General features: G+C 44.8%; 1 protein-coding gene across 1 annotated transcript in view; it reads left to right on the top strand.

The window, feature by feature from the left end:
• LOC137335116 (serine/threonine-protein kinase 3/4) overlaps positions 1 to 23,041 on the top strand; it is a 135,525-nt gene that overhangs the window by 33,938 nt on the left and 78,546 nt on the right. Inside the window, exons 5-8 of the mRNA XM_068000239.1 lie at positions 4,589 to 4,753; positions 9,555 to 9,722; positions 12,233 to 12,370; positions 17,303 to 17,431. Of these exons, the coding sequence (XP_067856340.1) occupies positions 4,589 to 4,753; positions 9,555 to 9,722; positions 12,233 to 12,370; positions 17,303 to 17,431 (600 nt within the window). The remainder of the gene's footprint in view (positions 1 to 4,588; positions 4,754 to 9,554; positions 9,723 to 12,232; positions 12,371 to 17,302; positions 17,432 to 23,041) is intronic.

Raw genomic sequence — 23,041 nt, 5'->3', positions numbered from 1 at the left:
AGCAGAGTTTTGGATGAGCTCTAGTTTATGGAGGGTGGAAGGTGGGAGGCCAGCCAGGAGAGCGTTGGAATGCACTCTTGGCGTAGGTTCTCAATAATAAAATAAAATTGGCATGATATTAGAAACTCTGCTTGTCATCTGCTATTATACTAAGGATTTTTTTTTGTTGCTAACTTTCACCCCTCCTCCTCTCCTGAAGGTCATAACTCCTGCTGAGGTATGATTGTAAAGTAATCGTTCCTCATGTATTACACTAGACCGTTTACTGCTGGCCAGCTATTCAACCAGCTGAGTGTGATTCTGCCCTCAGCAGACATCCAGTCTAGTGTGGTAGTTATTGGTACTGGCCTAGCAATCCAGAGGTCATGAGTTCAAACCCCAGCGTGGCAAATTGAATTCCATAAACCTGCTAATTTGTGGGTTGGCACATCTGGTTCACTCATGTCCTTTGGCTAATGGAACATGCCACTCCTACCCAGCCTGGCTGACACGTGGCTCGAGCTCCGCACTATGTGGTTGACTCAATGCCCACTGAAGCCTAGCAAGCCAGTCAAGACATGCAGGGATGTGGAACTGGTGCTTTGGCCATCAAATTAAAAAAAAATACACAACACTCTTTCAATCTGGACAGCTAATTGGCCAAGCATGCAGGCCGTAAATGTGAGTTATCTTTTGTCGTTGCATTGGTAATTTTCACGGACTTTCCATCATCAGGGAAGGTTCACGACCAGAAAAGACCCGATTGCGTTGTTCTTTTCCAGAACACTAGCAGCCTCATACCATAACTGAACCACTTGTCATAATGTTTCTACATATGGAGCAAAAGAGAAGCAGTTTAGAAAGAAAGAAAAGAGAAAGAACTTGCATTTATATAGCGCCTTTCACGACTTCAGGGTGTCCCAAAACGCTTCACAGCCAATGAAGTACTTTATGAAGTGTAGTCAATGTTGTACTGTGGCTACAAGAGCAGGTCAGAGGCTGGGTATTCTGTGGCGAGTGACTCACCTCCTGACTCCCCAAAGCCTTTCCACCATCTACAAGGCACAAGTCACGAGTGTGATGGAATACTCTCCACTTGCCTGGATGAGTGCAGCTCCAACAACACTCAAGAAGCTTGACACCACCCAGGACAAAGCAGCCCGCTTGATTGGCACCCCATCCACCACCCTAAACATTCACTCCCTTCACCACCGGCGCACAGTGGCTGCAGTGTGTACCATCCACAGGATGCACTGCAGCAACTCACCAAGACTTCTTCGACAGCACCTCCCAAACCTGTGACCTCTACCACCTAGAAGGACAAGAGCAGCAGGTACATGGGAATGAAACCACCTGCACGTTCCCCTCCAAGCCACACACCATCCCGACTTGGAAATATTTCGCCGTTCCTTCATCGTAGCTGGGTCAAAATCCTGGAACTCCCTTCCTAGCAGCATTGTGGGAAAACCTTCACCAGACGGACTGCAGTGGTTCAAGAAGGCTCACCACCACCTTCTCAAGGGCAATTAGGGATGGGCAATAAATGCTGGCCTCACCAGCGACGCCCACATCCCATGAACGAATAAAAAAAAATGTTGGAAATGCAGCAGCCAATTTGCGCACAGCAAGATCCCACAACCGGCAGTGTGATAATGACCAGATAATCTATTTTTTTAAATCCAGGACACCCCAGGAAGAACTCCCTTGCTCTTCTTCAAAATAGTGGCGTGGGATCTTTTATGTGAACCTGAGAGGGCAGACAGGTTTAACATCTCAACTGAAAGACGGCACCGCTGACATTTCGCCATTCCTTGTGCTGATGCCCCACAAGGGGTGTGGGGGGGGGGTGGAAAATGGGGGCAGTCGTGTGCCACTATCCTGTGCTGCAGCATTGATAAATAGCCAGCGGGCAGGCACTCACCTGGTTGTGGACTCTCCCTGCCCACCTCGGCCTCCACTGTGGTCACGATGGTGCAGCAGCCCAGCAGCTCCGCTGCCTTCTGTTCATAGTGGGTCAAAGAGCGGAGTGTTTGGAACCCGCCCCCCACTCTACGCCCTCTCGCGGGCGTTGTGCGCATTCTTGTCCTACAAAGACAAAAGTGGAAAAGATTTAAGTGTTTGGAGTAACTGAAGGAGCTACTCGTCTGCATCTAATGGCGGATTTAAGATAATTGGCAAATGAACCAGAGGGGAGAGGAGGAGGACAAATTGTTTTTATGCAGCGAGTTGATATGATGCATTGCCTGAAAGGGTGGTGGAAGCAGATTCAAGTAACTTTCAAAAGGAAATTGGAAGGAGAAATTCACAAGACTGTATTTAAAAAAAAGAGCAGGGGAGTGGGACTAATTGGATAGCTCTTCAAAGAGCTGGCAGGGCATGATGGGCCGAATGGCCTCCTTCTGTGCTGTATCGCTTATGATTTGTGACAGTGCAGTACGCCCTCAGCGCTGGGAGTGTCAGCCTGGATTATGTGCTCAAGTCTCTGGAGTGGGACTTGAACCGACGATCTTCTGACTCAGACGCGAGAGTGCTACCCACTGAGCCACGGCTGACCCTGCACTCGATGCTGTAGGTTAGCGTTGTGTTTTCCAGAAGCAGTACATGTTTGAGGGCAAGTGGCCAACACAATGGAGACTCAGCCTTAAATGACATGACGGACGCAAACAGTTAGAACAGCTCACTCATCCTTTAATCAATAATGTGCTTGTGGCTTTGTTTTTAATTGAGAAACAAAGGTGAAGGGCCAAGTGCAGCCCAAAATTGGAAAGAATAAAAGAGAAGAGATCAATCAAGAAGTAATGATTGTGATGCTTGCGTTATAATAGCCTCAGATTGTTGAAAGGAGAGACTAGCGATGTAAGGAGTCCCTGTTTGTGATCTTGAGAAATCTTAAGTTCAAGTAGGAGATAGAACAACAAGTTTTGATTTCAACAAAATGGGGATGTAGGGAAGAGGACGAGAGAACTTTCCTCTCCATAGTATTTACAACTTGGAAGGAAGAAGAAAGTTTAGAGGATCGATGACTGTAGTATTCGTAAAGTGGAGAAAAACGAGAGGTTGCAACAGGGAGCTTCGAGGTTACGGGTGAGAGGAATGGCAGTGATCGAGAGTTACTAGAAGAGCCGCCTCAGGCACAGAGCAGCATTCGTGTTTTGGGTAGAGTTGGGCTTTATAACAATTTAAGTTGTTAAGAAGAAGTGAAGCATTTGACACAAAGGAGGAAACTGAGCTTCTCGAAGGCAGCTTTAGGAATGAAGGAGTTCAGAGGAGGTAGTGAGGCTAATCATAGAATCTTACAGCACAGGAGGCCATTTGACCCGTCGTGCCTGTGCCAGCTCTTTGAAAGAGCTGTCTAATTTAGTTCCACACCCCAGTTTTTTCCCCATAGCCCTGCAAATTAGTCCTCTTCAAGTACATGTCCAATTGCCTTTTGAAAGTTCCTATGGAATCTGCTTCCACCATCCTTTCAGGCAGTGCATTCCAGATCTTAACAACCCTCTGTGTGAAAAAATTCTCCTAATTTCCCCTCTAGTTCTTTTGCAAGTTATTTTAAATCTGTGACCTCTGATTACCGACCCACTTGCCAGTGGAAACAGTTTCTCCCTACTTGCTCTATCAAAACCCCTCATAATTTTGAATACCTCTACTAAATCTCCCCTAAACCTTCTCTGCTCTAAGGAGAACAATCCCAGCTTCTCCAATCTCCCCACAGAACTGAAGTCCTTCATCCCTTGTACCATCCTGGTAAACCTCCTCTGTACCCTCTCCAAGGCTTTGGCATCCTTCCTAAAGTATGGTGCCCAGAATTGTACACAGTATTCCAGCTGAGGCTTAACCAGTGGTTTGTAAAGGTTTAGCATGACTTCCTTGTTTTTGGATTCAGTGCCCCTATTTACAAAGTCAAGTATTCCATAGGCTTTCTTAACCACCTTATCAACTTATCCTGCAACTTCAAAGATTTGTGAATATGTACCCCAGGTCCCTCTGCTCTTGCGCCCCCCTCAAGATTATACGCCTCTCCATGTTGTTCCTCCCAAAGTGCATCACTTCACGTTTTCCTGCACTAAATTGCATCTGCCATGTGTCTGCTCATTTCACCAGTCTGTCTATGTCCTCCTGAAGTCTGTTACTATCCTACTATCCTACTCACTATTTACTATGTTGCCAAATTTTGTATCATCCGCAAACTTCGAAATTGTCCTCCCTATACCCAAGTCCAGGTCATTTGTATATAACAAGAAAAGCAATGGTCCTAATACCGACCCCACTGCATACTTCTCTCCACTCAGAAAAACATCCGTTCACCACTACTCTCTGCCTTGCACTGAGAGCATTGTAGGTTGTAATCACTGAAGTGAAAAAGGAATGTTGGGGGAGGGGACTGAGTCATGGGGAACCCCTAAGTTAATGGAAGAGTCAGGAGATGAGTCATCTACAGCACAGCTGGTACAGTGGGAGAGGAAACCAGATAGCCATGCACCCAGTACGGTACAATGACAATTATTTAGAAGCGCATGGTGCCAAACCTTGGAAATTTGGAAAAGTCCAGATGATCCACCATAGTGTTCCTGGCACGGTGGCTGTGATGTAAACCTTTCCTTTTCTTCAGCTAACAGAGGACGAGATCGCCACGATTTTACAGTCCACGTTGAAAGGATTGGAATATCTACACTTCATGAGGAAAATCCACAGGGATATCAAAGCTGGAAACATCTTGCTCAACAACGAGGGACACGCCAAACTGGCTGATTTTGGAGTTGCTGGTCAGCTTACCGTAAGTTATCTCTGAACTCAACTCTGGTACAAACCACATAACAAAATAGCTCATGACAGCCGAAAGATTCTTATTATGAAGTTATGATCTTATCAAATGGCGGAGCAGGCACGAGGGGCTGAATGGCCTACTCCTGTTCCTATATATAAACTTCTTTGTTCTATTTTGCTAAGGCAAAAGAAAAAAACATTTATTAAGACAAAGTATTAAAGATGAACTGACCTGAACCGAGAACATTTTCATGCCTAAAGTAATAAACCTTGGCTGCTCTCAGATCCTTGGATACACTGGGACTACCTATTCCAAGTGTGTTTGAAGAGTTCCATTGAGCGGAGGGTATCGGGTAGATTCAGTGCTGCCGTGCTGCAAGAGAGCAGGAGTTGGAGACAGGGTTACAACACTGTAGCCCTGATTCTTTGGCCTTCAAGCGGGGCTCCTGATGGGGAGCATGGGATTGGTGACAGCTGGTAATTTCTTCCAGAGCATGGGGACACAATTGGCCACAGCAGCATCGGAGAATGGGCTAGAAGCCATAGCTTAAGTACTGTAAAAAGCACTTGTAAACTAATGTCTTTAACTACTTTGGTGTAAACAGCTTACACTTTAGATGCAACTCAGAGCTAGCAGGGGATTCGAGGGCAAGTTGCATAAACTTGGCTTGTGTTCACTTGAGTAAAGAAGATTGAGGGGTGATCTGATTGGGGTGTTTGAAATGTTAAAAGGATTCAATAGAGTAGATACAGAGAAACTATTTCCTCTGGAGGGGAAATCAAGACGAGGGGACATAATAAAATTAGAGCTAAACCATTTAGGAGTGAAATCAGGGAGCACTTTTACACACAAAGGGTAGTGGAAATCTGGAACTCGCTCTCCCTAAAGGCTGTGGATGCTGGGGGGCAATTGAAATTTTCAAGACTGAGTTTGATAGATTTTGAGGGGGCGGACATATGAGGAGAGGTTGAGTAGATTGGGACTCTACTCATTGGAGTTCAGAAGAATGAGAGGCGATCTTATTGAAACATATAAGATTGTGAAGGGTCTTGATCGGGTGGATGCAGTAAGGATGTTCCCAAAGATGGGTGAAACTAGAACTAGGGGGCATAATCTTAGAATAAGGGGCTGCTCTTTCAAAACTGAGATGAGGAGAAACTTCTTCACTCAGAGGGTGGTAGGTCTGTGGAATTTGCTGCCCCAGGAAGCTGTGGAAGCGACATCATTAAATAAATTTAAAACAGAAATAGACAGTTTCCTAGAAGTAAAGGGAATTAGGGGTTATGGGGAGCGGGCAGGAAATTGGACATGAAGCTGAGTTCGGATCGGTCAATGCCCTGTGGGTGGCGGAGAGGGCCCAGGGGCTATGTGGCCGGGTCCTGCTCCGACTTCTTGTGTTCTTTAGATTTGTGGTTGGGATCAGATCAGCCATGATCTTATTGAATGGCGGAGCAGGCTCGAGGGGCCGATTGGCCTACTCCTGCTCCAATTTCTTATGTTCTTATGTTCTTTTGTTAGGCAAGGGTATCGAGTGATATGGAGCAAAGGCGGATAACTGGGGTTGAGGTGCAGAACAGCCATGATCTAATTGAATGGCGGAGCAGGCTCAAGGAGCTGAATGGCCTTCTCCTGTTCCTGTGCTGGCCATGATATTTTTATTGTCAGTTTGCCTAGACAGTAATGGGATCAAACTCCCCAGCAGGACTTGAGAAAATAACCTGGGGCTGACACTCTACTGAAGTATGGACTGAGTGCTGTAATGTATATGGAGCAACTGTTTCTACTGGCAGGAGGGTCGGTAACCAGAGGAGACAGATTGAAGATAATTGGCAAAAGAACCAGAGGGGAGATGAGGAGAAATTTTCATACTCATTGAGTTATTATGATCTAGAATGCGCTGCCTGAAAGGGTGGTGGAAACAGATTCAGTAATAATTTTCAAAAGGGAATTGGATATATACTTGAAAAAAGACAAATTTGCAGGGCTACGGGGAAAGAGCAGTGGAGTGGGAGTAATTGGATAGCTCTTTCAAAGAGCCAGTACAGGTACGATGGGGCGAGTGGCCCCCTTCTATGCTGTACAATTCTATGATTCTATGAGTTAGCCTGCGGTCCTGGCCAACAAACCCCCCTCAACCAAAAACAAAACCAATTAACTGACCGTTTATCTCATTGCCAGTTGTAGGATCTTGAGTGCAAAATGGCCGCTACCTTTGCCTGTATAACCATCATTGCACTTCGCAGTAGTTCAGCATACGTCAAGTGTTTTGGGATGTTATAAGGTACCAGATGAATGCAAGTCTTAGAATTTTTTTTTAACTGCAGTCGTTATGGTAGTTTTACGGAAAGTGCAGAAATCTTAGGAAATAAAAAGAAGACAAGAAAGAAACTCCTGCATTTCTATAGCGCCTTTCACGAACTCAGGACGCCCCAAAGCGCTTTAGTCAATAAGGTACTTTTGAAGTGTAGTCACTGGTGTAATGTAGGAAATGCGGCAGCCAATTTACGCACAGTAAGGTCCCACAAAGAGCAATGTGAAAATGACCAGATCATCTGTTTTTAGGTGTTGGTTGAGGGATAAATATTGTCCAGGACACCGGAGAAAACTCCTCTGCTTTTCTTCGAATAGTGCCGTGGGATCTTTTAAGACCACCTGAGAGGGCAGACGGGGCCTCGGTTTAACGCCTCATCCGAAAGATGGCACCTCCGACAGTGCAGCACTCCCTCAGTACTGCGTCGGCAGGCCATTCGCCCGTGGCACTAGACGTGAACCAATCCTGTCCCCACGTACCTGCTCTTCCAGCGGAAGTCACTAGTTCAAAATCAACAGCAGGAATCCTGAGTGATATTCTTTCAATTTGTACACCCCGACCCAACTAAAGGTACATTTAATCCTTGGTCTGTGCAAACCCGGCTCAGATCAGCAAACTCGGCACACACCAGGGATCAAACCTGGGACTTTACCGAGTCCTCAAACGAACCTTTGGGTCCCTGACAGTAACTGTCAGCATGGACACTGATAACCAGAGCACTTTGTCTTTGATGAACGGTATACTGCAGGGTTACAGTGAGCGATCCAGTTAATTCACAGGAAAGCAATGCAGCCGGTGCCTATTGTAAATCTGTTAGCTTTCCGAATACCCGTCACCTCTTGGGATATTTGTGCTGTCTGTCAATGTTCTCCATTTGGCCACAAGGTGATGCCAAACTAGATTTTTTTTTCCCTCCAGTAACTTGCATTCAATACATTAGCCAGTCAGGGACCAAAATAAAACTGCAAAAGCGAGTAACTTCACCACTATAGATTTTACTGAATGTGAAATGTTTACGCAGAACATGTAGACCAAACTCTGAAGGAGATTTGCATTTGGTGAGTATGAAGGCTTATTGTGTATCACCTCTCCTGCGTTCCTCCCTCCGCCCCCTCTTCCCTGGCAATGCTAACCTGTGCTGGGGCATGTTCCGTAGGCATCGGCTGTACGCTGACCCTCCGCCCAGGAGGCCGTCCTTCATGCTTGCCTAGACAGCGAGCGTCAGTGGGCCTATTCAACCATGGAGAGCACCGTAACCAAGGACGCACTGAGGTTCATTTCTAGAGCGATAGAATTGAAAAGCAGAGAAGTTCGGTTAAACTTTTATAGAACCTTGGTTAGACCACACTTGGAGCACTGTGCACAGTTTTGGTCTCTATATTATAAAAAGAATATAGAGGCACTGCAAAAAAAGATTTACGTGGATGATGCCAGAACTGAGAGGTTATAACTATCAGGAAAGATTGAACAGGCTGGAGCTCTTTTTCTCGACAATAGAAAGCCGAGGGGTGACCTGATAGAGGTCTTTAAGATTATGAAAGGGTTTGATAGGGTAGATGTAGAGAAAATATTTCCACCTGTGGGGAGACCAGAACAAGGGGCCATAAATATAAGATAGTCACTAATAAATCCAATAGGGAATTCAGGAGAAACTTCTTTACCCAGAGAGTGGTTAGAAAGTGGAACTTGCTACCAAATGGAGTAGTTGAGGCGACTAGTATAGATGCATTTAAGGGGAAGCTCGATAAATACATGAGGGAGAAAGGAATAGAAGGATATGCTGATAGGGAGAGATGAAGTAGGGAGGGAGGAGGCTCATGTGGAGCATAAACACCGGCATAGACCTGTTGGACAGAATGGCCTGTTTCTGTGCTGTAAATTCTATCTAATTCTGTCCTCCCCCTCTTGCACAAGTGCACTTTCTAGAAGAGTCACCGAGTAGCAATTGGGAGCAGAGACTGTGGCTGATTTCCACCCCGTTCCCTCACCAGGGCAATGAAGCTAATTGTAGCCCTGTGCCATAGCCCCAAATCTATCACTGGAGGCTCCAGTTCTAGACTTAGTACATTTAATGAGAATCTACGTTAAATTCAATCTTTTCAATTCAAAAACACGTTATTATTCTCTAACAGATCCATTGTTTCAAAAACAAAACGCAGTGTGCATTTGCTAATAGCACTCCTGCGTAAACTCTGTATTCTGGAATGCAATGCCTGAAATGGAGGTGGAAGCAGATTCAATTGTAACTTTCAAAAGGGAATTGGATAAATACTTGAAAAGCAAAAAATTGCAGGGGTAAGAGTGGGACTAATTGGATAGTCCTTTCAAAGAGCCGGCACAGGCACGATGGGCCAAATGGCCTCCTGTGCTGTATGATTCTATGAGATGATAGATGCTCAGCTCAGATTTGTTTCAGTCTTATTTTATGCACTGGGGAGGCATAACACTGACATCCCACTCGGGAAAATTGTCGTTAGTAAATTGTCTGTCTGTACTCAGGATACGATGGCCAAGAGGAACACGGTGATTGGAACTCCGTTCTGGATGGCGCCAGAAGTGATCCAGGAAATTGGTTACAATTGTGTGGCGGACATCTGGTCCTTGGGGATTTCGGCAATAGAAATGGCAGAAGGAAAACCGCCGTACGCAGACATTCATCCGATGAGGGTAAGGAGTGGCAGAGCATTCAACCACACTGGGGATTTAGGGGGAAAATTTGCAGGGCTAGGGGGAAAGAGATGGGGAGTGGGACTAATTGGATAACTCTTTCAACGAGGCATGATGGGCTGAATGGCCGCCTTCTGTGCTGTATCATTCTGATTCTATGGCCGATCTGATTGCGTTGCACTACAGGATTGACAGTGGGAGTGGGAAAGACGGCCAGCAATGCTACGACTTGCCCTCCTCTGGTAATGTTTTGACGTTTTGAGAGCACGAATGGGAGCATCTGTTTCCTCAAAGTGTGAAGTAGGCTCTAAGTGTGTAAACTGCCCAGTAGGTCCAAGGGAGAACTCTTACAAGCTGTAAAATTAAAAGTGAAAGTGTAAACGTTGGAATCCTGAAATAGAAACAAAAAGTACTCGAAATACACAGCAAGTCACTCAGCACCTGTTAAGTGGGTAGCACTCTCGCTTCTGAGTCAGAAGGTCATGGGTTCAAGTCCCCCACCAGAGACTTGAGCACACAATCCAGGCTGACACTTCAGTGCAGTACTGAGGAAGTGCTCCATTGTCGGACGTGCCGTCTTTTGAATGAGACATTAAACCGAGTCCCCGTCTGCCCTCTCAGGTGGACATAAAAGATCCCATGGCACTATTTGAAGAAGTGCAGGGGAGTTCTCCCCAGTGTCCTCGCCAATATTAATCTCTCAATTAACACCTAAAAAAACAGATTATCTGGTCATTATCTCATTGCTGACTGTGGGACATTGCTGTGCGCAAATTGGCTGCCGCGTTTCCTATGTTACAACAGTAACTACAATTCAAAAAAGACATAATTGGCTACAAAGTGCTTTGGGATGTCCTGAGGTCGCTGTATAAATGCAAGTTTTTTCTTTTTTTCTTTTAAAGAGAAAGGACAGGCTAACATTTTGGAAATATACCCCTACAAAAACAAGGAAGTCATGCAAAACCATTACAAATCATTGGTTAGGCCTCAGCTGGAGTATTGTGTACAATTCTGGGCACCACACTTTAGGAAGGATGTCAAAGCCTTGGAGAGGGTGCAGAGGAGGTTTACCAGGATGAGACCAGGGATGAGGGACTTCAGTTCTGTGGAGAGATTGGAGAAGCTGGGATTGTTCTCCTTAGAGCAGAGAAGGTTAAGGGGAGATTTAGTAGAGGTATTCAAAATTATGAGGGGTTTTGATAGAGCAAATAGGGAGAAACTGTTTCTTCTGGCAAGTGGGTCGGTAATCAGAGGTCACAGATTTAAAATAACTTGCAAAAGAACTAGAGGGGAAATGAGGAGAAACCTTTTCACACAGAGGGTTGTTAAGATCTGGAACTCACTGCCTGAAAGGGTGGTAGAGGCAGATTCCATAGGAACTTTCAAAAGGCAATTGGACACATACATGAAGAGGACTAATTTGCAAGGTTATGGGGAAAAAGCTGGAGTGTGGGACTAAATCGGACAGCTCTTTCACAGGCAGGATGGGGCGAATGGCTTCTTTCTGTGCTGTATGATTCTAACTTAGTCTTCAGTTCTGATGCAAGGTACACACTTGAATCATTAATCGGCCTTTTCTTTTTACAGATGCTGATTGTCCTGTTGTGTGTTTCCAGCATTTTCTTTATTTTACTTTTTAAAAACCTGCCTAATCCCCTTTGTGGCTTCCCACCGTGCTGGAGTTATACTGCATATAGTGCCAAGCCCTCTGAATGGGGTTTCACACTGCTTGGCTTTGGTGCTTTCTGAAGTTATACTGCTTTCTTACGTTGACGTGCAGCTTCAGTGTAACTGCACCCTGTAACAAGTACACGCTTATAGTGTTTAAACATTAAACTGGTGCTGTAGAAATCTGCACATTAAATTTCCATAGCACTGAAAGCTGCAGTTGACATTATTAAATTGTCTTCTCAAACAACTTGCATTTATATAGCGCCTTTAACGTAGTAAAACGTCCCAAGGCGCTTTACAGGAGCGATTATCAAACAAAATTTGACACCGAGCGAACATGAGCTATTAGGACAGGTGACCAAAAGTTTGGTCGAAGAGGTAGGTTTTAAGGAGTGTCTTAAAGGAGGAGAGAAAGGCAACGAGGTGGAGAGATTTAGGGAGGGAATTCCAGAGCCTAGGGCCCAGGTAGCTGAAGGCATTGCTGCCAATGGTGGAGCGATTAAAATCGGGGATGCGCAAGAGGCAAGAATCGGAGGAGCGCAGAGTTCTCTGAGGGTTGCAGGGCTGGAGGAGGTTACAGAGATAGGGAGGGGGCGAGGGCCATGGAGGGATTTGAAAACAAGGATGAGAATTTTAAAATCGAGGCGTCCCCGGACAGGGAGCCAATGTGTTATGAATTATAAATACAGCGTTAAAATAGCTAGTTACTGTCTGCAACAACAGAGAGCTGATCTTTAAGATCTGTTACAATGTCTTTTTTTTATTCAAACAAGATTAGCTTTGTCTATTTCACCAGTCGTTTGCAAGTGACCTGAATACTGTTTTTTCCTATTCTACAGGCTATTTTTATGATTCCCACGAATCCACCACCAACATTCCGGAAGCCAGAACTCTGGTCGGATGAATTTACGGATTTTGTGAAGCAGTGTTTAGTTAAGAACCCAGAGCAAAGGGTCGCTGCCACACAACTCCTGCAGGTAAGTTATAACCTCATACTTGTAACAGGAAACGTAACATTTAACCAAAATACTGTTAACATTGTAACAGGAAATCTAATGGCGCAGAACTTGCTCCCGAGATAACAGAGGAGCTCGACAGCGCTCTCCGTTTTTAATGGCGAATCGAAGGAGCAAGTTTCCGCGTTTTCACAGGCGCACTAGAACGCAGAAATCATGAACTTGCTCCTACTGATTCGCCGTCGATTTGACAGCTGCGAATTAAAGGGCCATCGCACGCTGCAAACATCGAAATCACTGAAAGATCGCAAACTTGCTCATCCGCCCAGTTGGAAAGTAACTGACTTCGCCACCAAACAGGTACGCTTAAAAATACCAGGTCTAAACTAAGTTTTAAAAGCGCGGTTAGTCTTAATGACTGCCAATCAACTAAAAATTTAATAAAATGGGAGTTTCATATTACTCCTTATTTTAATAGTTTTTGGTGATTAAAAAAAATTTTTGAAATTTTAAATATTAAATTTTTTTTTTACTTTTCCCTTCTGTCTCTTTAATTTAACTCAATTATTTCTTTGGCTTTTTAATCAAAAAAAATTAAAATTTCTATTTACAATGACTTCCAAAATACTAACCTTAAATGAATGAAGTCTGCTTGTGGGCGTGTCTTCTCTTCCTGACAGATTTTGTGGGCGTGTCTTCTATTCTCTCAGACTGTTCCGTGTGCATCAACTCACGCTGCTCAGAGGCTGGGTTGATAGCGCAAGATTTTTTAAAAGTTCAAAATCAGGCAAGTCAAGGCCACAGAGCCTGCAGCAAGTACATTCGTTAATTTAGTTCGCAGGAGCTGCAGCGAGTGTTGCCTCTCCGCTCTGAGCAAGTCCTGGCCCAATATTTAACCAAATACCAATAAGATTGCAACCGAATACTGGTGACGAAACAGGAAACATAATATTTAACCAAAATACTGGTAACAGTGTAGCAGAAAACATTACATTTTAACCAAAATACTGGTGACATTGTAACTGAATACTGGTAACATTGTAACAGAAAATGTAATATTTAACCAAGTGTTGATAACGTAACAATATTCTGGTAACATTGTAACAGAAAATGTAATATTTAACCAAATACTGATAACATTGTAACAGAATTCTGGTAACATTGTAACAGAAATGTAATATTTATTCAAAATGGAGTGAATGGATGGGGCTGAAAAGCAGGTAAGAGAAGTCTTTGAAAGAATGGAGGGATTTTGGGAGAAATTTCCAGAGGGCAGGAACATGGTGATTGGAAGAACTTCTGCTAATGGTGGAGTGAATGGACGGGAAACGAGGAGTAGATTATTGCTGGAGGAGTACAGGGTGAAAGCAGGGCATCGGGCAGCAAGAGGCCAGTAAGGTCGGACGGAGTGAGGCTATAGAAAAACTTGAAGAATCTTGGAATTGATTTGCAGGAGCACTGGGAGTCAGTGGAGCCTAATGAGAACCAGGGTAATGTCAGTGCAGGACTTGAGCAGATAAGGACAGGTGCAATGACATTTTGAATGAGTTACTGTTTGTGGTACATTATGTGGGAGTCTGATACCAACTACAAACTGCACTGGGACAGTTTAAGTTAATACCACTTGGGAAGTATTGGAGAGAGGAGATTTTCACCCAATCACTCCCACCAGACTGGGCTCGGTTTATACACCAGTCCCAGAGGCAAAATGACAGCAACCTAGCCTACTGCACCATCCAAGTTTTTTTTTTAAAAAGGCTTTCTTTGTTGTGGGGATTGGAATCGGGCAGAAGAGAGTATGATGGTACGCTGGGTTTTGATTGGGTTTGCAAACAGTAACTAAGCTGTATATAGGACAAGTAACTTGGCATGCCACAACGTCACACCAACTGGTCATTCGTCGCACGTAGCACGATTTGCTGCCCAAGTACTGTTCTGGAGGGAATGAAAATCCCACTTCCTGAGCAATAAATCACTTGCCTTAGCTATAAACAGCTGCGAGTTGTTAATTGCATGATCCTTTAGCGATATTACAAAACGGCTATACATTATAAAACTGCTTAGTCAAAACATTGTGTTGCTTCTTGTCCAGTTATTGTGAGTTATTGTCCAGGGTTTGCTCTGGTCACATTATGTAGCCAACTTGGCTGGAATTCTAGTCAAGCACTTGAGAGGAATTCGATCTGCCATCCATCTCCTTGACCTCTACAGATGAATCAGCTGGGCTGAAAGGGATAGTGATTGATTAGAAAAACACAGTCGCGTCTTTATGAAGCATCCTGCAGAACACAGATGCGTTTGAGGGGAAGCTAGATAAGTACATGAGGGAGGAAGGAATAGAAGGATATGCTGATAGGGTTAGATAAAGTAGGGAGAGAGGAGGCTTGTGTGCAGTATTAACACCGGCATGGATGATCTGTTTCTGTGCTGTACATTCTATGTAATTCTATGTAACTTGCCAATTCAGTATTGATCTGAAATGAAAAAAGACACATCTGCCATTGATGGCCGAATCTGACATCTTGTGTACATGAGGGAATATCAATCTGAATTGAAGATTTGGGTTTCCTGATAGCGTAAATGGGTTTTCCTTGTACTTCACAGGTGCAGTTGCTTCATATGGGTCATTGCATGTGCCTCGTGTGCTGGGCTGGCACCTCCACTTTTTTTTTTATTCGTTCATGGGATGTGGGCGTCGCTGGCAAGGCCAGCATTTATTGCCCATCCCTAATTGCCCTCGAGAAGGTGGTGGTGAGCCGCCTCCTTGAACCACTGCAGTCCGTGTGGTGAAGGTTCTCCCACAGTGCTGTTAGATAGGGAGTTCCAGGATTTTGACGCAGCGACGATGAAGGAACGGCGATATATTTCCAAGTCGGGATGGTGTGTGACTTGAAGGGGAACGTGGAGGTGGTGGTGTTCCCATGTGCCTGCTGCCCTTGTTCTTCTAGGTGGTAGGGGTTGCGGGTTTGGGAGGTGCTATCGAAGAAGCCTTGGCGTGTTGCTGCAATGAATCCTGTGGATGGTACACACTGCAGCCACAGTGCGCTGGTGGTGAAGGGAGTGAATGTTTAGGGTGGTGGATGGGGTACCAATCAAGTGGGCTGCTTTGTCCTGGATGGTGTCAAGCTTCTTGAGTGTTGTTCGAGCTGCACTCATCCAGGCAAGTGGAGAGTATTCCATCACACTCCTGACTTGTGCCTTGTAGATGGTGGAAAGGCTATGGAGAGTCAGGAGGTGAGTCACTCCCTGCAGGATACCCAGTCTCTGACCTGTTCTTGTAGCCACAGTATTTATGTGGCTGGTCCAGTTAAGTTTTTGGTCAATGGTGACCCCCAGGATGTTGATGGTGCGGGATTTGGCGATGGTAATGCCGTTGAATGTCAAGGGGAGGCGGTTAGATTCTCTCTTGTTGGAGACGGTCATTGCATGGCACTTGTCTGGCACGAATGTTACTTGCCACTTATGAGCCCAAGCCTAGATGTTGTCCAGGTCTTGCTGCATGTGGGCACGGACTGCTTCATTATCTGAGGGGTTGCAAATGGAACTGAACACTGTGCAATCATCAGCGAACATCCCCATTTCTGACCTTATGATGGAGGGAAGGTCATTGATGAAGCAGCTGAAGATGGTTGGGCCTAGGACACTGCCCTGAGGAACTCCCGCAGCAATGTCCTGGGGCTGAGATGATTGGCCTCCAACAACCACTACCATCTTCCTTTGTGCTAGATATGACTCCAGCCACTGGAGAGTTTTCCTTCTGATTCCCACTGGGGTGAGATCTGCAGTGGAAAAAAATCCAGAAATAAAAATTAATGAACCTGAACTGGATTTGGAAACTACAAAGCTTCCTGTAAACCTTCAACTATATACTTGCTCCCCCTTCCACTTTGGGCCCTAAGTTTAGGAAAAATTTAGATGGATTTGTGCGTAATATGGAAATCCCATTTTGGATTTTGTTTTTTTTGGGAGGAATAGTGCTTATTGTATTTATTGCATTTATGGTAGTCCCTATTCCACTGGAGGACAATTTAGCAGCAGTTCACCATTAAAGGGGCAGTGTTTTCATAGTGACATGTCTTGCCGTCATCTTATTTCTAAATGGCATAAAATTAATGACGATAGCCTTGTGTGCTGCAAAACTGAGGCATGCACTGGAGTGTGCACTTGTGATTAAAAACCCGGTCTATTCCAGGAACTGAGCCTGCCTGAGATCTCCGCACCAAGATCAGGAAAGATTGAACAGGCTGGGGCTCTTTTCTCTAGAAAAGAGAAAGTTGAGGGGTGACCTGTTAGAAGTCTTTAAAATTATGAAGGGGTTTGATAGGGTAGACGTGGAGAAGATGTTTCCACTTGTGGGAGAGTCAAAACTAGGGGTCATAAATATAAGATAATCACTAATAAATCCAATAAGGAATTCAGGAGAAAACGTCTTTACCCAGAGAGTGGTGAGTATGTGGAACTTGCTACCACAAGGAATAGTTGAGGCGAATAACATCGATGCATTTAAGGGGAAGCTCGATAAGTACATGAGCGAGCAAGGAATAGAAGGTTCTGCTGATCGGGTTAAATGAAGTAGTGTGGGAGGAGGCTCATGTGCAGCATTAACACGCCGGCATAGACAAGTTGGGCCGAATGGCCTATTTCTGTGCTGTACGTTCTATGTAAGATGGTAACTCCACTTTCAATACTGGCTTACTCGCATAACATGTAAAATGTTCACAGTTCATGGTTGGATAGTAGCTGATGATTATTTACTCACCTGGTTTGCAAATCTCAGTGTCAACAGTTCCATCTCACAATGAGTTCTGAGGTGAAGAAAAAAGGTGAATTCAGGCTGCGTATGCTGCATGGTACCGTAATGTGTCAACCAATCATACTCTGATCAAATGGCTAGGCTTTTCTCTTTTTATCCTCTCAAAATACTTTACATTCTTATTTTTTCTAATCTTTTAGCATTCCTTCATTAAAAATGCCAAACCCGTGTCGATCCTGCGGGACCTGATCAATGACTCGATGGAAATTAAACTGAAGCGTCAGGAGGAGCAACAGCGGGACTTGGATCAGGACGACGAGGAGAACTCGGTAGGTCTCTGTTTCCAGCTTTAGACTTGCACCCCAGGGGAGTTAGGCTGATGGTTGGTTTAGCAAGCAAAACTGGCCTTCGTTAGCAGCATAGCTTAAACCTCTTAAGGCTGTAACCTTAAGCAGACTTGCTTGTTTTAAATACCATTTATTCATGTTTAATGTGGACGGGCTGGAGTTGTATCATCAGTGAGGTTCGCCAGTTTGGTGGTATTTATCTGTCTTTCAAAAGAATACAGTACTTGCAACCAAGGCGGGTAGATGGAGTTAAGATACAGATCAGCCATGATCTAATTGAATGGTGGAACAGGCTCGAGGGGCTGAATGGCCTCCTTCCTGTTCTTGGGTAACCATTATTGATGCACAGTGGAACTTTAATTATCTACCAGAGGCCCTGCCCCAGTTGGGTAATGGTAATGGAGAGAGTCCTCCTATACTTAGTCCGATGGTGAATTTTTAGTTTCTCCTCGGTCGGTTCAGATTACCCAAGCAAGTCTCAGCACCTTGAGATAGCACCCACATTTTTCCACTTTAAAAATTAAATATTCTCGGGGAAAAATGCTGAAAGGTCGACTCCTCCTGACAAAGGCGCTATATAAATGCAAGTTGTTGTTGAGCGTCTCACCATAAGGAGGGAAAGGGTATGGTGAACACAAAACTAAATGGCCGAGCTGCACAGAGGGCACATTCTGAGCATCTAGATAACAACTTATCCTTGCTGGATCGCGAATCCACAATCTGAAAAATCAGCCGGAAATGTTCAATTGCATTTTAGCTGGTTTATCCAAAACCGCGCCCCAACTCCGATAAAATTCTTGCAGATGATTGAGGTGGTGTACAATGGGAGTGCCAATGGCCCAGATTCCACTGGATAAAGTTGAAGACGTGTTGCACCCTACTGATGTTGAGTAAACTTTCTCGTGATGCCAGAGCCTATCTGTTTATAAATGTGCCCAGCGTTTTCATCCGTGAAGCTCCCACTAGGTCAATGGAACTGCTCTGGAGCATCAACTGCATAACCGTAGGCAAAGATACTGGAGGGTTACCAGCCAAAGCTACTGAGGCTTTTCTAAACATCATTGCAAGAGCACGTGACATTTGCGCTTGTGCTCTGCTGACCATTGTTCTGTGCTGCTTGATTCTGGCTCGGTGATGGACAGCAATCGGAGTGAACTCCTGAACTAGTTTTGATCGCCTGGTGGGGTGGGTCGGAGTGGAATTTCCCAGATTTTTTCCCCAATTGGCCTGGGTTTTTATCTTTTTTTTTCCCCTTTTCCCGTGAGATCACATGGTTTCGGGTGGGACGGAGGGTGTATATATATATATATCGACGGTATCACTATTGTGTGCCATGATGTGGAGATGCCGGTGATGGACTGGAGTTGACAAATGTAAAGAATCTTACAACACCAGGTTATAGTCCAACAAAATAAAATTGTTGGGCTATAACCTGGTGTTGTAAGATTCTTTACTATTGTGTGCGACAGGCTGGATGGATCAGAGGGTCTTTTACTGTCCGTCATTGTTCGTAACCTGGGACTGAAGCTGTTTAATCTGTGGTTTGGATACAGACGCAGTTTCAGAAACGGGCCTCCACTGCGCCACTTTGAACACCTTGATGTGGTGGTGCAAAGAAATTTCCCTCCTCTTTCCTTGCTTCTCTGCTGAAGTCGATGACTCGTGCTCGGCTGGTAATAGGAGACTAAGAAACAGGAACAGGAGTAGGCCGTTCAGCCCCTCGAACCTGTTCTGCCATTCAGTGAGATCGTGGTTGATCTGTATCCTGACTCCATTTACCCGCCTTGGCTCCATATCCCTTAATACCTTTGGCTAGCAAAAATCTATCGACCTCAGATTTAAAATTATTAGTTGAGCTTAGCATCTACTGCTTTTTGTAGGAGAGAGTTCCACACTTCTACCACCCTTTGCGTGAAGAAGTGTTTCCTAACTTCGCTCCTGAATGGCCTGGCTCTGATTTTAAGGTTATGTCCCCTTGTCCTAGACTCCCCCACTAGCGGAAAAAAGTTTCTATCCAGCCTATCAATTCCTTTCAAAATCCTAAAAACTTCAATCAAATCACCCCTTATCCTTCTATATTCCAGGGAATACAAGCCAAGTTTATGTAATCACTCCTCGTAGTTTAACCCTTGGAGCCCTGGTAACATTCCTCCGATACCTTGCCTAAGCGCAGAGCTTGCGTTATCCAGAGCAGTTCTATCGGCTTTATTGGGAGCCAACACTTCAGACCGACCTAGAGGCAGATCCAGAGTCTTCCCCCCCACCCCAGAAAGTCCACCCTTGGCTAAGTTTGCATCAGACGTTGTTGGTTGTTCCTGGTGTCAGGCAGCCCTGGATTGGTCCAGAGTTCAGTCTCAGGTGCAGGCTCCCATTAAAAGGAAGGGAGCTGCTCTGGGAGGAATGAGGCCCATCCCCGTACCCAGCATCATCAGAGTAGCCTTGGAGGGGAACGGAAGTGGGAAATGTCAGCATCCAGAAAGACTTGCATTGACACAGCGCCTTTCACGACCTCGGGACGTCCCAAATCACTTTACAGCCAAGTACTTTTGAAGTGCAGTCACTGTTGTAATGTAGGAAAGCCAAAAGAGAACTTATTTAGTACCAGGTATTGTAAATGGTTACATTGAGAGCTGGAGGAAGAACGTAACACAGAAAGCGCTCTCACCCAGACCGTCCTCCTGTAAACATTTATGTGCAACAATTTCTGGTTAGTTTTTCTTACTGGGTTTGTAATCCTTTTCTTGTCTAGAAACCAATTTATAGAAAATTTGTGTTACTGACTAGAAATAGACATAAGATGGAGGTGAGGAGAGTGTGTGCTTGCCATTTTGAGGAGTGCAGTTGTTTTGTGTGAAGTTTTGCATGGGACTGTGCTGTTTTTTTAAAAAAAAAAGTTGCATGCTTGTTTTGAAGGAGGGAATATTGTGCAAGAAATACCTGCATTTACGTAGCGATTTATCGTGTTGTCGAAACACCTCGAAGCACATCCCACAATTAATTACTTTTGCAATGCAGTGACTGTTAAATAGGCAACTGCACCAGTTCAGTTGTAAATTAATGTTGAAGTTGTTTGCTGTGCTTTTGATTTTTTTCTTTGTTTGTGTGTGTCATCAAGGTGAAATATCAGAGCTGGAGACTGGGATGCTTTCCATTTTGCGCACCCAGTATCAGCATCCAGCACTCCCTGATCAGATATAGGATAATTAGACAGAGAATAAAGCTCCCACCGACTCTACTCCAGTCAAAGAAGAGCATACCCCCATATCTCACCAGTGTGATATTTTTCCATTTTCCAAACCAGCCATTCTGTGATCTGTTCAATAAGATTTTCAGTTAGTACTTTGGCGCCCAGTTGAGACTGCTCAAACTCATTTCACAGTCTGCTGTGCCTTTTGATTTTATTGAGAATGATAATGCATGAGGCTCACACCCCATTAACTCAGACTGTTCCCCTACATTATGTGTCTCTTCATAAGTGCCTCTTTTAAACATCAAAAGTATAGTGTTCATTTCTGCAATTTTTTTTTTCTATTTCAACATTAAATTGGTGGCATGATCAAGGGAAAACAGGCCTGGAGGTCTTGTCTGACCTTTGAGTGTGAGGAGCTAGGATATTATTAGTAGATTCAGGGCGATTCAGTGATCTTATCTTTTCAACTGTGGATGTTACTTCACTTCCCTCACACTCTAACTGAGTAATCTCTTCATTCCTGTTCCCCAGTTGTATTATTGGTATTCACTGCTACAACAAAAAAGGCCCATTATCATAGAAACATAGAATGATACAGCACAGGGAACAGGCCATTCAGCCCATCGTGCCTGTGCCGGCTCTTTGAAAGCGCTATCCAATTAGTCCCACTTCCCCTGCTCTTCTCCCATAACCCTGACATTTTTCCCCTTCAAGTATTTATTGCATCAATAATAATTTTCAAAAGGGAATTGGATAAACACTTGAAGGGAAAAAATTTACAGGGCTATGGGGAAACGAGCAGGGGAAGTGGGACTAATTGGATAGCTCTTTCAAAGAGCCGGCACGGGCACGATGGGCTGAATGGCCTGTTCCCTGTGCTGTACCTACTACGATACCGTACAGATCAGAAGGTCCCAGGTTTGATTCCTGACCTGTGCTGAGCTAGCTGATTTGGGATGGCGGCGGAGGTGCTACAGTTGATCTGAACTAAAGAGGTTCCCGCTCTCAGTTCCTACCCTGCGCGAGGTGCTTGTGTGTGTATCCAGGGTGAGAATAGATTAGGTTCAGTTGCGATACACTGCTGCTGGAATATCCTGCTGCCACTCAGTCTCAAGGCTCCAGAATAAAGAATGGCCACTCAAACGAGGAACGGAGAGAGGCAGAGAGACAGAAAAAAGCATTTATGAAAGAAATGGATGCTCTGGTTTAACTAATTCTTATTGGGGGGGGGGAAAAATTTGCAGGGCGATGGGAAAAGGGCAGGGGAGTGGGACTAATTGGATAGCTCTTGCCAAGAGCTGGCACGTGCACGATGGGCCGAATGGCCGCCTCCTGTGCTCTATGATTCTATGATACATGAAAGGGGTACTGTTAGTGAGACTTTCCTCTTTAAAAGCCTGATTACTGCACAGTTGTTTTGAAGTAATGTTTAAACTTTTTACAGTTTTTATTTCATGTGCATTTATTTCCATTTTATTGGGGGGTGGGGGAAGTACAGTTGTAAATACTTTTGTTCATTGAGGTGAGATGTTAGCGCTGGAGAATGGAATACCTTCACCCACTGATTGCATCGTGCACTCCCAGATCAGTGAATCTTTCCATGTCTGTTGTGATGTCCGGGGTCACAGGAGGGTCAATCAAGAAAAAAAATTGACCTTTTATGAAGTAGGAGCACGTGGCGTGTTATGACTTCAGAAAACCTTGACGATGAGCAAGAAATGACGAGTATGATGGTGCAGCTTAATCTTTGCATCTGGATTGGATGGTTAAAATGTTACTGCACCAACTGGTGAAGCATTGATTAATCTCGAGCAACAAAAATGGGCTTCTATTTCCCTCCATTTCCACTTCCAAGCTCGCTTTTCTCACACTCCGAGGACCTCTGCATTACCCATTTTACAATGAGAGTGGTGAAGAAAGGGAGGAGAGGAGGAATTCCCTTTCTGGCCGGCATATCTCTTGTTGAACTTCATGCCCGAATACCTTGGGCTTGGGCTCATAAGTAGCAAGTAACATTCGCACCAGATAAGTGCCAGGCAATGACCATCTCCAACAAGAGAGAGTCTAACCACCTCCCCCTGACATTCAACGGCATTACCATCACCGAATCCCCCACCATCAACATCCTGGGGGTCACCATTGACCAGAAACTTAACTGGACCAGCCATATAAATACTGTGGCTATGAGAGCAGGTCAGAGGCTGGGTATTCTGCGGCGTGTGATTCACCTCCTGACTCCCCAAAGCCTTTCCACCATCTACAAGGCACAAGTCAGGAGTGTGATGCAATACTCTCCACTTGCTTGTATGAGTGCAGCTCCAACAACACTCAAGAAGCTCGACACCATCCAAGATAAAGCAGCCCGCTTGATTGGCACCCCATCCACCACCCTAAACATTCAC

The sequence above is a fragment of the Heptranchias perlo genome, chromosome 19 (assembly GCF_035084215.1).
Source record: "Heptranchias perlo isolate sHepPer1 chromosome 19, sHepPer1.hap1, whole genome shotgun sequence".
In the NCBI taxonomy this organism is placed as follows: domain Eukaryota; kingdom Metazoa; phylum Chordata; class Chondrichthyes; order Hexanchiformes; family Hexanchidae; genus Heptranchias; species Heptranchias perlo.
The sequence above is the reverse complement of the archived record's forward strand: the minus strand, read 5'-3'. Positions and strand labels throughout refer to the sequence as shown.